Source organism: Euwallacea similis, chromosome 9, assembly GCF_039881205.1.
Source record: "Euwallacea similis isolate ESF13 chromosome 9, ESF131.1, whole genome shotgun sequence".
Classification (NCBI taxonomy): domain Eukaryota; kingdom Metazoa; phylum Arthropoda; class Insecta; order Coleoptera; family Curculionidae; genus Euwallacea; species Euwallacea similis.
This window is the reverse complement of record NC_089617.1, coordinates 3,751,219-3,762,718: the sequence shown is the minus strand read 5'-3', so window position 1 is coordinate 3,762,718 and position 11,500 is coordinate 3,751,219. Positions and strand designations below refer to the sequence as shown.

The following is an 11,500-nucleotide window of genomic DNA, read 5'->3' as shown; positions in this document are numbered from 1 at the left end:
CAGCTGATTGTCATCGAGACAGTAAAGCAGCGGCAACCAGGAATACATAAAAATAATAAGAATCCTATTTCTGTCTTTCTTTACCTTATGTCGCCACAAATAGATTAATAATTCGGACAAAAGATATTCTAATGTAGGAAGTAATTGATCTAACTATATAGTCTTTGTCTCTAATACTATGCATCAAAAAAGAACAGAAACTCATAACTCAGAATCTGCTTGCTAAACTTCATGCTGATGATCGCTGTTTATCAATGGTCGTCATGGCAACCAGCTGACAGTTGCCTACAATAACCCAAATAAAATTTTTAGGTAATAATTAACAAATTAGTTCGAAAATACTTTTCCAAGCTGAGTTTCCCAGGAAAAATCGTAACAGCAAATCCCTATTTATCAGGTTTTCTGTTACTTACGTTTTCTCTAGTTTTCCTGTACCTTGAACCCTGGAAAATGAGCTCGAACGAGCGACTACGGGCGGTAGATTTTGAAGTGTTTGGTCGGGTGCAAGGTGAGGTCCTTTTGGTCTTTTTTATAATCTAAAAAGTTAAATAAATTTTGGTTTCAGGAGTTTTCTTCAGGAAGGTAAGGTTTCCAATATGTGAATATTGTTCTTGTATAGTATGAAGAAATAATGGTATAAATGAACAACACTATCAAAAAGTATAAATATGGTTAAAATTAACATAAATCTGTGTTAAATTTTGCTTCTCAAAAAGATGTTGGCACTTATGTGCACAGTTGATCTTTGAAGACCTATGTGCCAGGCAAGTATTTAATGCAGAGTCTCTTGTCAAAGGAATCTCTCATTCATCTAATGTAGCAATGATGTTGTGTTATATAAAGACAAAGACTTTTATTAAGTTTTCTTAAAAATAGTTTAATAATATTAATTTAGTAAAAAACATTCACCAGTATCAGGTGAACTATCCTAGCATCATATTCATGAATGACTGTGCATAGATGTGTTAAAAAAAAGCTTAGTTTCTGATGCATTCTAATGTATTTTCACAAACTGAATTATCTGGAAGCTGTAAGACTCACTAATTGGTTTTTTAAAATCAACCTCCTTTTCAGTTGGCATAGGTAAACAGATTTAGGAAGACATCTTGTAAGAGGTTAATTTCAGTTGAGATTTCAGTGCAGGATTAAATAAAGTATTGATTGATAAATGATAATTTTTTAGTTGTTTCTCATTTTATTTTAGTAGTAAACTTAAATTCTCTTTTGTTTTAGTATACAGAGAAAGAAGCAAAAAAGCTAGGACTGAAAGGATGGTGCCTGAACACACCTAATGATACAGTAAAAGGAGTTTTGGAAGGAGTTCCATCAAAATTGGAAGAAATGTAAGTAGAATTCTCAGTTGGAAAATATCAGTGGGGTATTAAGTAAGTACCAAGGAGGAATTTCTAATGCACCTAGTGATAGCTCTCATAGGTAATTGTAGACTAAACAAACATCTGCATCTCCTGGAAATAGGGGATACCTCGCTCTGCAAATACTGCGGTATGGTAGAGAAATCAAAAGTGTGCCTTAGATGAATGCACCTAAGGCACAAGGTTTTCAGAGCCACCTTTCTCCTCTGGAAGAAAATTCCAACTTTTTAATAGTATAGCATATTATACTTCACAAAGAAGATGAGCCGTTTTGCTGCTGGGGAATCAATCCATGGAGCAAAATGAACCCTAAGACTCTAATAGCAAGATTTGGTCCCCTACGTTACTATTTATTACCTTTCGTATTTTTAATTAGCATATATATACATTTCCAAATATGTCTCTTTTTTCTTATTTCTGTATAAGTAGTGTTTTCATGTACTATGATTTTTACAGGAAGAAATGGCTGCAGAAAACTGGAAGTCCTCAGTCAAGGATCGATACTGCGATTTTTTCTAATGAACATGACATTTCTGAGTATTCATTTGATTCTTTTAGTATTAAACATTAGCTTTTAGTCTAAGTTGTTTTATATTATTTATATAACATGAGAACTGAAAGCTAATATAGTATTATGACATTATCAAATAGTAGTTATTTGAGAAATTTATGTGTTAAACAAATATCCAACACATAACTAAAACTTTCCCTTCTTCCCTTTAATTTTACAACTAGTACTGAGAAGTTCGCTTTTTCAAGACGATCTATTAACATTTATAGACAAAAACACTGTACTCATTTCCTAAATTATTATTTTTTTCCTTTTCCTTTATCACAGTTGTTTACCGTTTGATAAAGAAATATCATCAGTTCATGTACAGCAATCAGTTAAGTATATTGAAATCATTTAATGCATTCAGTTCCAGGGTCATCACAGAGGTGAAGGTAGTTTCTTTAAGTTATTGGGAAAATTTCATTATATTCCTGTTTTAAAATGTTGCATTTTAACAAATTAAATTTAAACTATGTTTTAAAATTACGGCTTTGTTTGAAGATGGAGCGAAATTATCAAAGTGATAGCGTATTTGGATATAGGAAAGTAACTAGATCACAGTTTAAAGGTAAGTTTACTGAGCAGTAAATATTGATAATTAGGCACAAATTGGTGGTTGTTGGGTTTTAAGTATTGTTATGAGTTTCCAAGTAAGTATGCATCATTTTAACTTTCGAAATAAGATTATTTCAATTTTCTTTTAAGGATAAGATGATTTATGGTATACTTTTTCTCAGTTATCTGTTCCGTATGTTTCTTCTGATATTTTTGTACATTCTATTTTTTTGGGGAAAACTGATGATAAAAATATTATAGCCACAATATTTTAAAAATCTATTTAATAGCACCACAATATATTATTGAATAATTCCAAGTTTTGTAGATTTCTCCTCTTTTCTGTGAATGTTCGTATTAATATAAGAATTTCTATTAACAACGTAGCTGACACAGTATAAGAAACTGTGATAAAAATTAATGGAAACACTTAAAGCCCATTAATAAGTACCAAAGTTAGAAAAAGGAACTAAACATGTTCCTGACAGGAAGGTGAATGTAAATTCTTGATTGGTACATTACAAGTTGTTATATGAATATATTCTAACTATTGCCTTTTCTTCACTAAATATGATTCATACTTTAACAAAACATATATATTCGGGCTAATATTCTCAAATATACATGCTATGATCCAATACTCAATGTGAAAATTGTCGAAACCCTTAAAAAAAATTCAATTCTTTTAGAAATTTAGCCAAAGCTTAATTACTATGAAATAATATTTTTTGTCCTCTCCAGAATTATCAGAAATACCAAAAGATTTTATTTTGTTGCAAAACTTTAAAGCAAAGCTGACGACAGAAATATTTGTACCTGTAGAAACTGCGATCTTCTGGACTTAATGATGAACACACCTTATATGCAAACTGTTAGAAGTTCTTATATGCATGTATCTTATTATCTTTTCCTAGCTGTTATCACCTTCATTTGATTAACACAGGATGTGTGATTTAATCTTTTCACACCTACCTATTTCTACATCTCGTTGCTGAAAAAACAAGTTCAAAATAACACTTATTAAAACTAGCAAAAATTACTAAAAGATTTTATTTTATTGCAAGTTCTACAGGCAAAAATTGACAAGTGTGAATCTCTATCTTAATATGTGTGTCAAGAAATTACGATCTTCTGAATTTGAAGGTGTGTTAACTGTGTGACTAAACACGATGAATGAAAATCCTAAGATAAAATTATTCAGTTTTGTTTCAATATCCTCACTCCCTGCAGAAAGATTGAATGTCGTTAACAACATCTTCATAAATTCCTTGTAGAATTAGATATCCATTCTTTTAAAAATTACATACAATTTTTTTTCTTCCCCAAGTTCCAGCTCACCATCTGCAGAACCGAAGCAACAACAGCAACTTATACCAACTAATCACTGCCTATCGGAAATATGGACACAAATATGCCAACACCAACTCTTTTATTTCCAGTCCCTCTAAGTAAAAAGATAAATTTTCAAATTTTCTATCCTATGAAGCATAATGTAACTCTATAGGCAACAGTCCGAACTGGACCTTTCAAGATATGGCTTTAATGACCTAACCCAAACCTTCGTCATGGGAGAAGGCCTGTTGCAACTTCCAAACAATGCAATATCACTAAACTACATTTTAAACTTTTTAAATGGCACTTATTGCAACTTCATAAGCGCTGAGTTTGATTATCTAGAGGTTTTTATTGCCATCTGTCTATTACTAATTACTTAAGTTAATATTTTTAAGAGCGAGGAAGAAAGAGAGTGGTTTACTTTTAAAATGGAGACACTTCACTCTGAAGAAATCAGCAACGAGACTAAACGGCGCATAGTCTGGCTCTTAGTGGAATCTCAAGCTTTCGACGAGTTCTTAGCAAAGAAGTTTTCAAGCGTCAAAAGATATGGAGGAGAGGGTGCCGAAACCATGATGGTCTTCTTCGACGAGGTGCTGCAGTTAGCTGCCAAAGAACCCCTGGAGCAGTTAGTGGTTGCAATGCCCCATAGGGGCCGTCTCAATTTACTTACGGGGGTTCTAAACTACCACCCAGCAGAGATATTCCATAAACTTAGAGGGAACAAAGATTTTCCTGACGGGTATCGATGCACTGGGGATGTTCTGAGCCACATAGGTAAACGTTTCAAATAAATCTTAACAATAGATAATCATAATTGCATTATTCCAGTATCATCTACAGACATTTCCATTTATAATAAATCACTGCACGTCTCAGTATTACGCAATCCCTCCCATCTGGAAGCAGTCAATCCAGTCTCCATGGGAAAAACCAGAGCCAAGCAATTGATGTGCAAAGATGGGGCTTATGGGAATCTTAATTGGGGAGAAAAAGTGATGAATATTCAGGTCTTAATATTGCCAATAAGTCTGATTGTGGGGGTCTTTGAGAGGGTTTATCTTTAGGTTCATGGGGATGCAGCTTTTGTAGGTCAAGGGGTAAATCAAGAGACTCTGGCAATGAGCACGGTTCCCCATTTTGAAGTGGGAGGCACTTTGCATTTAATCGTAAACAATCAGCTAGGTTTTACAACTCCTGGGGATCGAGGGAGGTCTTCTAGATATTGTAGTGATTTGGCTAAAATGATAGCAGCCCCAGTTGTGCACGTTAATGGCGATCATCCAGAGGTAATAAATGATCTTTCAAAGAATGTAAATGGACGTTTTTAGGGTTTTTAAAGTACTTTTCAAGTTTTTAGGAAGTTTTGAAAGCGACTAGATTGGCGTTTGCCTATCAGAGATTGTTCAGGAGAGACGTGGTGATTAACTTGAATTGCTTCAGACGGCGAGGTCATAATGAAATGGATGATCCCACTTTCACTAATCCGAAAATTTATTCAGTGATCAATTCTAGGAGGTAAAGATTTGGTATTTTAGTGTTATAGATTTCTTACAAGTATGTTAATGCGTTTCAAATGGGAGCTGCAAACTGAGAGGAAAATCTTCAACTTTCGAAGAAGAAATTGCAAGAGACGAGTCAAACGCATGAGCTGGAACAGAAAGAGATGTTCTTCCTTTCTATTCATTTATAAAAGAATAGAGAAGATTATATTCATATTATTTCATAATATTTATATTTGATACAAGTAGTAGCGGACATCTCAGACGAAACTTGGCATTATTTTCCTCAACGTCCATTTTCAAGAACACAGGATTATGAAGTGGAGAAGAAGGAGAATAAATTTATAACGTTCTTGAAAATGATGCGAAGAAAATATTGAGATTCTACAAGCTTCAACATCAGGAAAAGAGAAATAAAGTGACTAAGAATGGCAAGAAATAGATCATCCAGAATTAAATATGCAGACTACTGAAACGGTACTAAATATAATTTTCATCAATTTCCACCATCGGAAATAGGAGAATGAGGCAAAGAAAAAAGTGAATCTTGAATAGAAGGACAACGAACGTGAAGTATGACGAACAGAGACGAAGGTAAAACTAAAATACGAGAATGCAGTAGAGAAGAAAGTGAAGTTACAGATGATTTTGAAGCTAAATTTGAAGCAGACGACTGGGATGTTCGGAATTGAAGAAATAGTTGATGAAGGAATGGAGGAAACAAATTATTCTACGCAGGTCGAAATACTCAAAATTTGGTTCGGTTTGTAGCAGGCTTCCCGATTTTCTTATTAACCGATTCTCATTAATAAAGAAACACGTGTGGAAATGAGAGAAAAAAACGAAAAAATAAATTATTTTCCTTTAAAATAAAAATTTTTTCAAAGAAGATAAAGATGAAGAAGACAATTTTCTTGAGCTTTTCAAAAGACAATAGCTCGTCAAGCACATTTGGTCATAACGAATATAATCATATCGCTTTTGGTTCTTTTAAGTTTCGAGTTGGTTTAATACTAAAAATTTATTACAGGTCTGTACCAGACATGTATGCAGAAAAACTAATTAACGAAAAAACGATGAGCGAACAGGAATGCCTAAATATTTGCAAAGAACAAGTGGATTTTCTTAATGAGGAATTGAAGAATTCTGAACACTGGATACCTAGGGTAAGCGAATATTACTACCCTCACAACTTGGCACATTTTTTTAGAAAACTTTATGACTATTCCCTGAACGGTAATGGTGTACATCGACTCTCAGAGAGTTTTTTTTACTAATATCTCAAATATTTTCCTAATTTCTTGGTCTTTTAAAAATCATTCGGTACGGCTTTGTGTCGGGCAATATCGACAAAAAATTTACAGATTTCATAATTTCTAAAATAGAACGACATAACTCCGACCCTCGGAGCTATTACGAATTTTTATACTCAACCAGCATTTTTCTTTATTTCTTGTTTTCTTTTCGTTATTTTTTGGTACGACACTGAATTTTGCAATAATGCCTTAAAATTCACACATTTTGTAGACAATACAATGAGCTTTCACAGCCTGTCATAAACAGTGGCGTACCTTGACACTCAGACTTGTTTTAATTTTTTCCCGGGAGAGGAATTATATCTCTCTTAATTTTTAGTCTTTTCTTCAAAATACAATTGGGACGACCTTGATTTTGATATCACCTTTCTACCGAAATTCGAAAACAAATTTTGGTCTACTTTTAATTATCATTATGCATTGGCTTTCACATAAATAAATTAAGCTGAAAAAATCTGCGAAAGTTGTAATAATTTGCTTTAATGCAGGATTTTTTAACATTCAACCGAAAACAGTGAAAAACTGATCATTTGCATCTTCAGGACGTTTATTTCCATGGCCATTGGACGGGATTTTCGCAACCTAACCATGCAGTTACTGTTTGGGACTCTGGAGTAGATGTGGAGTTATTAACTTTCGTCGGGAGGAATTCTGTGAAATATCCACAAAACTTCGTGGGTATTTTTGAAATATTTTTTACTGTTCCACGATTTACATGTTCTAGAATATTCATCCGACAGTGTTAAGGGGACATGTTACAAACCGACTATCCAGAATTGGAGAAGGAGCTCGTCTCGATTGGTCCACAGCTGAGGCTCTAGCTTTGGGATCTTTAATATTTCAAGGCAGCAATAAATGAGAATTTTTCTTGAAATTTTTCTACTTTTGACCTTCTTTAAGGCCTCAATGTAAGAATAAGTGGCCAAGACATAGGCAGGGGCACCTTCTCTCAAAGACACGCCATGTTTGTGGATCAAACAACCTCCAATATTTTCATCCCACTGAACCACATGCAAACCCACCAAAAAGCTTTCTTAGAGCTGGCTAATAGCATTCTTTCCGAGGAGGCTGTCTTGGGTTTTGAGTACGGAATGAGTCTGGAAAATCCACATAATTTGATCATTTGGGAGGCCCAATTTGGAGATTTCTTCAACGGGGCTCAGATCATTTTTGACACTTTTATTAGCTCTGGAGAGGGTGAGTTTAGTAACCTATCTTCCCTATTTATTTTTGCAAATTGTGCGGTATATTTCAGCTAAATGGATATATCAGAGTGGGTTAGTAGTCCTGCTTCCTCATGGATACGATGGAGCTGGTCCAGAGCATAGTTCTGCCAGGATAGAAAGATTCCTGCAACTTAGCGACTCTAAAGAGGACAAGGTTGATGGGGATAATGTTAACATGGATATTTGCTATCCGAGTACTCCAGCTCAATATTTTCATCTTCTGAGGAGACAGGTGAGGAAATCGAATAAACTCTAAATTTTGCAAAATTTAAGATTTTTTTTGGATGGGATTTCGGGTCAACTTTTTCTTTGACAACTTTCTGCTTTATTTTTCCACAAAACTCTGCATTTCAGATTGGTCTCTTGGGTAAAAATCTCTACTATGGTTTTTTTCCAAAATTGTATGTTGAGTCAGCGTTAATAAGACTTTTAAGCTTTCGGCCCATATTCTCCTTAGATTTTTGGAAGCGCAACGTCCTCGACTACTGACCGAACTCCACCTCGCCCCATCCGACTCTGCAATTCGCGTGCGGTAAAGCCTCACTTTCCGCACTGGTTAGGTAAATAACTATTCTATTTATTCACGGTAATGGAAAATATACCGCTCCCAATTCATGCGGAAAGTGCCTTTCCTGCACGCCATTGTCCAAACGATACAAGCATAGTTCGATCAAGCTATACAAGTTTCCACACCTGTTAAGAAAATAACTATTTTCAGATGTTGAGAAACTTCAGAAAACCCCTGATAGTGTTTACCCCAAAAATTCTTTTAAGGGCGCCCGAGTGCGTCTCAAACTTTGCTGACATGGTGAAGGGCACTTGTTTTAAACCTGTCTTAGGTAAGTAGAAGAGCGTTAAGGGAAAAAAGTAATTAAGAGGTAAACTACTTTTTGTTTATTTTCCTACCCTAGGTGACATAACAATTAATCCTCCTGCAGTAAGAAGGGTCATTTTAACATCGGGAAAACATTACTATTCCTTGGTCAAAGCAAGGGAAAATGCTCGAGACAATTCCACTGCAATTGTGAGAGTTGAATGTTACTGCCCGTTTCCTACTGCCGAACTTTTGCTGGAAATTAAAAAATACCCAAATGCACAAAGTAAGTTTGGTGTTGCCAGTTGTTTTGCTAGTGGTTTTGCTAGTAGATTTTGCTAGTGGTTTAACTGCCTCAGAAATTACGTAAAAAATTTGACTACCATGTCAGACATATTTTAATCATTCTGTGACAGATTAAACAACTTGGCGACGGTCAAATTTAAATTTTTTTATGATACTTCACCTGTCAGGGACCGTAAAGCGAGTAATATATTACTCTTAAAACAATGAAAACAAAAGATGCGCAAAAAATAGAGTGCTATGGCGACCATATCGCCATGCTCTAAGACGTAAAACAATTGAGAATTATGGCGGCTATTTTGCCAAAATGTTGTCGAAGACACAGATGACGGACATTATACAGTGACAGTCAAGGACAGGTAAATTAATTGACAAACATAATAAACAAAATAATCGACAATTACAGATACTTTATGACTATGATTTTGATAATTCACCGCTGTCTATGATGGCTCGCACATTACAATAATTGACAGTCAAGGGGAAGAAGAAAAACACAAGGGCCATACATAAAACAACTGACCTTGGTAACCACGATGCTGCAGGCCGCTGAAAACGATTGATAATTTTAACGACCACATATACATTGCCAGTAGCATAAAATAAATGGCAAACATGGCGGCCATATTGCACTATACGTTTAAAGCTATCAACAATATGGCTACAATTTTGAATAAATTAACGGTGGACATATTATATTAATTAGGAAACCGCGAAGCAATGACGCGAAATACGACACAATAAACATGACAGCCATTTTGACTCTTTTGGGTGGCCATAAATAATATATTGCGGAAGTTTATGAGCCATTTTATTGGACACAAAACTTCATTTCTTAGGCTACATTTGGTGCCAAGAGGAACCACAAAACATGGGGGCGTGGACATTCATGAAGAGGCGGTTTGAGAATCTCCTTGGAAGACCAGTAAGTAATTTTCTTTGGCTAATGAATATTTTTACTTTGAGCACATACTATTCTCCTAACTCCATTTCTGAATAGAATAAACATGCTTTCTATATAGTTTTCAGCCAATTTTTCATTTCATAATAAGATTTGTTTGATATTTGACTTTGAATGCTGAATTTGACGCTGAAACGTCATGTGTCAAATGTCAAACCATTAAACGTACTCGCTATTAAAGAATTTTTTCCGATATTTTTAGCTTAAATACTGCGGTCGACCCACTCAGGCCTCTCCAGCAGTCGCAGTTGCATTTCTGCATAAACAGCAAGAAATTGAAATACTCACTAGGCCTTTTGTCATGTAATAAATCTGCTATTTTTTGTACATAAAGGAATATATTTTTCACGTTACTCATACGTACAAACTCATTATTACAGCTTGCCAAATGTAATAAGCGACTCGGGATTTTTATCGGTCGGCGCGAAGGCTAGAGAAAGAACATATTTGGAAGAATATTCGACCAAATATGATGCGAACGGGCTGCGAATCAAGACTCTACTCCAGTCACTTGATTGATCGGTGCAACCGAATCTGTTTCATTGAAAAAATCTTGATTGTCTGAACAATGATCCCTCGCAAAGCCGCAAAGATTGGACTAATCTACGGCTCATTGAGTAGGTGCATCAAAATGCCATAAGCCGGGTTTCTTTCTACATTTGACAAGTTGTAGCTATTCGAATATTTGTCATTTTGTAGCGAAAAGAAGGTGAACATTCCTAAGCATTGCAATTTTCAATGAATTCACCAAAAATTCATATAAATTCTAAAAGGTTTAAGAATGAGATTACTCACTCTTCCTGTTTTGAAGATTTATGATTAATTTGAACACCCCCTGTGTTATTATTGCTTTAAATCCTGGTTTCAATATTATTGTGAAACCTAAGCAAAAGTTACAACTTGTCGCTGAAGAGCAGCAGTGGGAAGAAAATGGCAGCCCAAATTAGGAAGCATCCTGCGAAGATGGCGACTGCACAGGTCTTTTTGTGGTCCCAAGCGATCACGTGAACCTTTTTCGTTTTGTTGTTCGGATAATAAGGATTCTGGATCTGAAATCCCAATAGTAATTAGCAGTAAAATAGCTGCAGTAATATTAATTAATGGTTCTTGTCCAATAAAATTTTTTTAGAGAATTTGAGGCTAAATAAGAAAAATACTGCAAGTGATACAATTTAGGTTCAGTCGTTCCAAATTTGATCAATTTGTTAGCAAGAATATAACTACGTTGGGTAGAAAATTTACAATGGTTCTAAAAAACTATAAAAAATATCGGGAAACTGAAAATTTGCAGATGCATCATTTTCTTCACTTTCCATATCAATGACGAATTTCTTTTTTTTCATGAAATCAATAGAATTTTCAAGAACCATGTCAAACTTTTGATTGTAGAAAATCGAGAGAAAGTTTGCCTAGGAACTTTTTTCTGAAAATATCATTTTACTTATGACGAAAATGTCTAAAGTAAAAGATTCAATGACGACTCAAACCGTTTTTGCAATCGTAAAAAAATCGCCACAACGCCACACAATGTTTTAGAACAGGGAATGTTTTTTTTAATTGGG

General features: G+C 34.7%; 2 protein-coding genes across 4 annotated transcripts; both read left to right on the top strand.

Moving 5' to 3' along the window:
- The first annotated feature begins 157 nt into the window (after positions 1-157).
- On the top strand, positions 158-1,950 carry Acyp2 (Acylphosphatase 2). Of its 2 annotated transcripts, none has more exons than XM_066393496.1 (4): positions 158-508; positions 566-618; positions 1,234-1,343; positions 1,830-1,950. In XM_066393496.1, exons 1-4 carry the CDS (start codon positions 451-453, stop codon positions 1,942-1,944), a joined length of 336 nt encoding a protein of 111 aa, XP_066249593.1. In that variant the 5' UTR covers positions 158-450; the 3' UTR covers positions 1,945-1,950. The 2 variants fall into 2 exon arrangements, with proteins under 2 accessions (XP_066249593.1, XP_066249595.1); XM_066393498.1 differs by having other exon boundaries at positions 168-508; positions 566-582.
- Positions 1,951-2,240: 290 nt separating this feature from the next.
- On the top strand, positions 2,241-10,292 carry LOC136410812 (probable 2-oxoglutarate dehydrogenase E1 component DHKTD1 homolog, mitochondrial). 2 transcript variants are annotated; one of them, XM_066393153.1, is made up of 16 exons: positions 2,247-2,494; positions 3,809-3,929; positions 3,986-4,160; positions 4,212-4,593; positions 4,648-4,826; positions 4,884-5,105; positions 5,177-5,334; positions 6,349-6,484; positions 7,177-7,308; positions 7,359-7,479; positions 7,535-7,831; positions 7,890-8,092; positions 8,579-8,699; positions 8,772-8,960; positions 9,817-9,902; positions 10,141-10,292. In XM_066393153.1, exons 1-16 carry the CDS (start codon positions 2,368-2,370, stop codon positions 10,243-10,245), a joined length of 2,754 nt encoding a protein of 917 aa, XP_066249250.1. In that variant the 5' UTR covers positions 2,247-2,367; the 3' UTR covers positions 10,246-10,292. The 2 variants fall into 2 exon arrangements, with proteins under 2 accessions (XP_066249251.1, XP_066249250.1); XM_066393154.1 differs by lacking the exons at positions 8,579-8,699; positions 8,772-8,960; positions 9,817-9,902; positions 10,141-10,292 and adding an exon at positions 8,215-8,437 and having other exon boundaries at positions 2,241-2,494.
- The last annotated feature ends 1,208 nt before the right edge of the window (positions 10,293-11,500 follow it).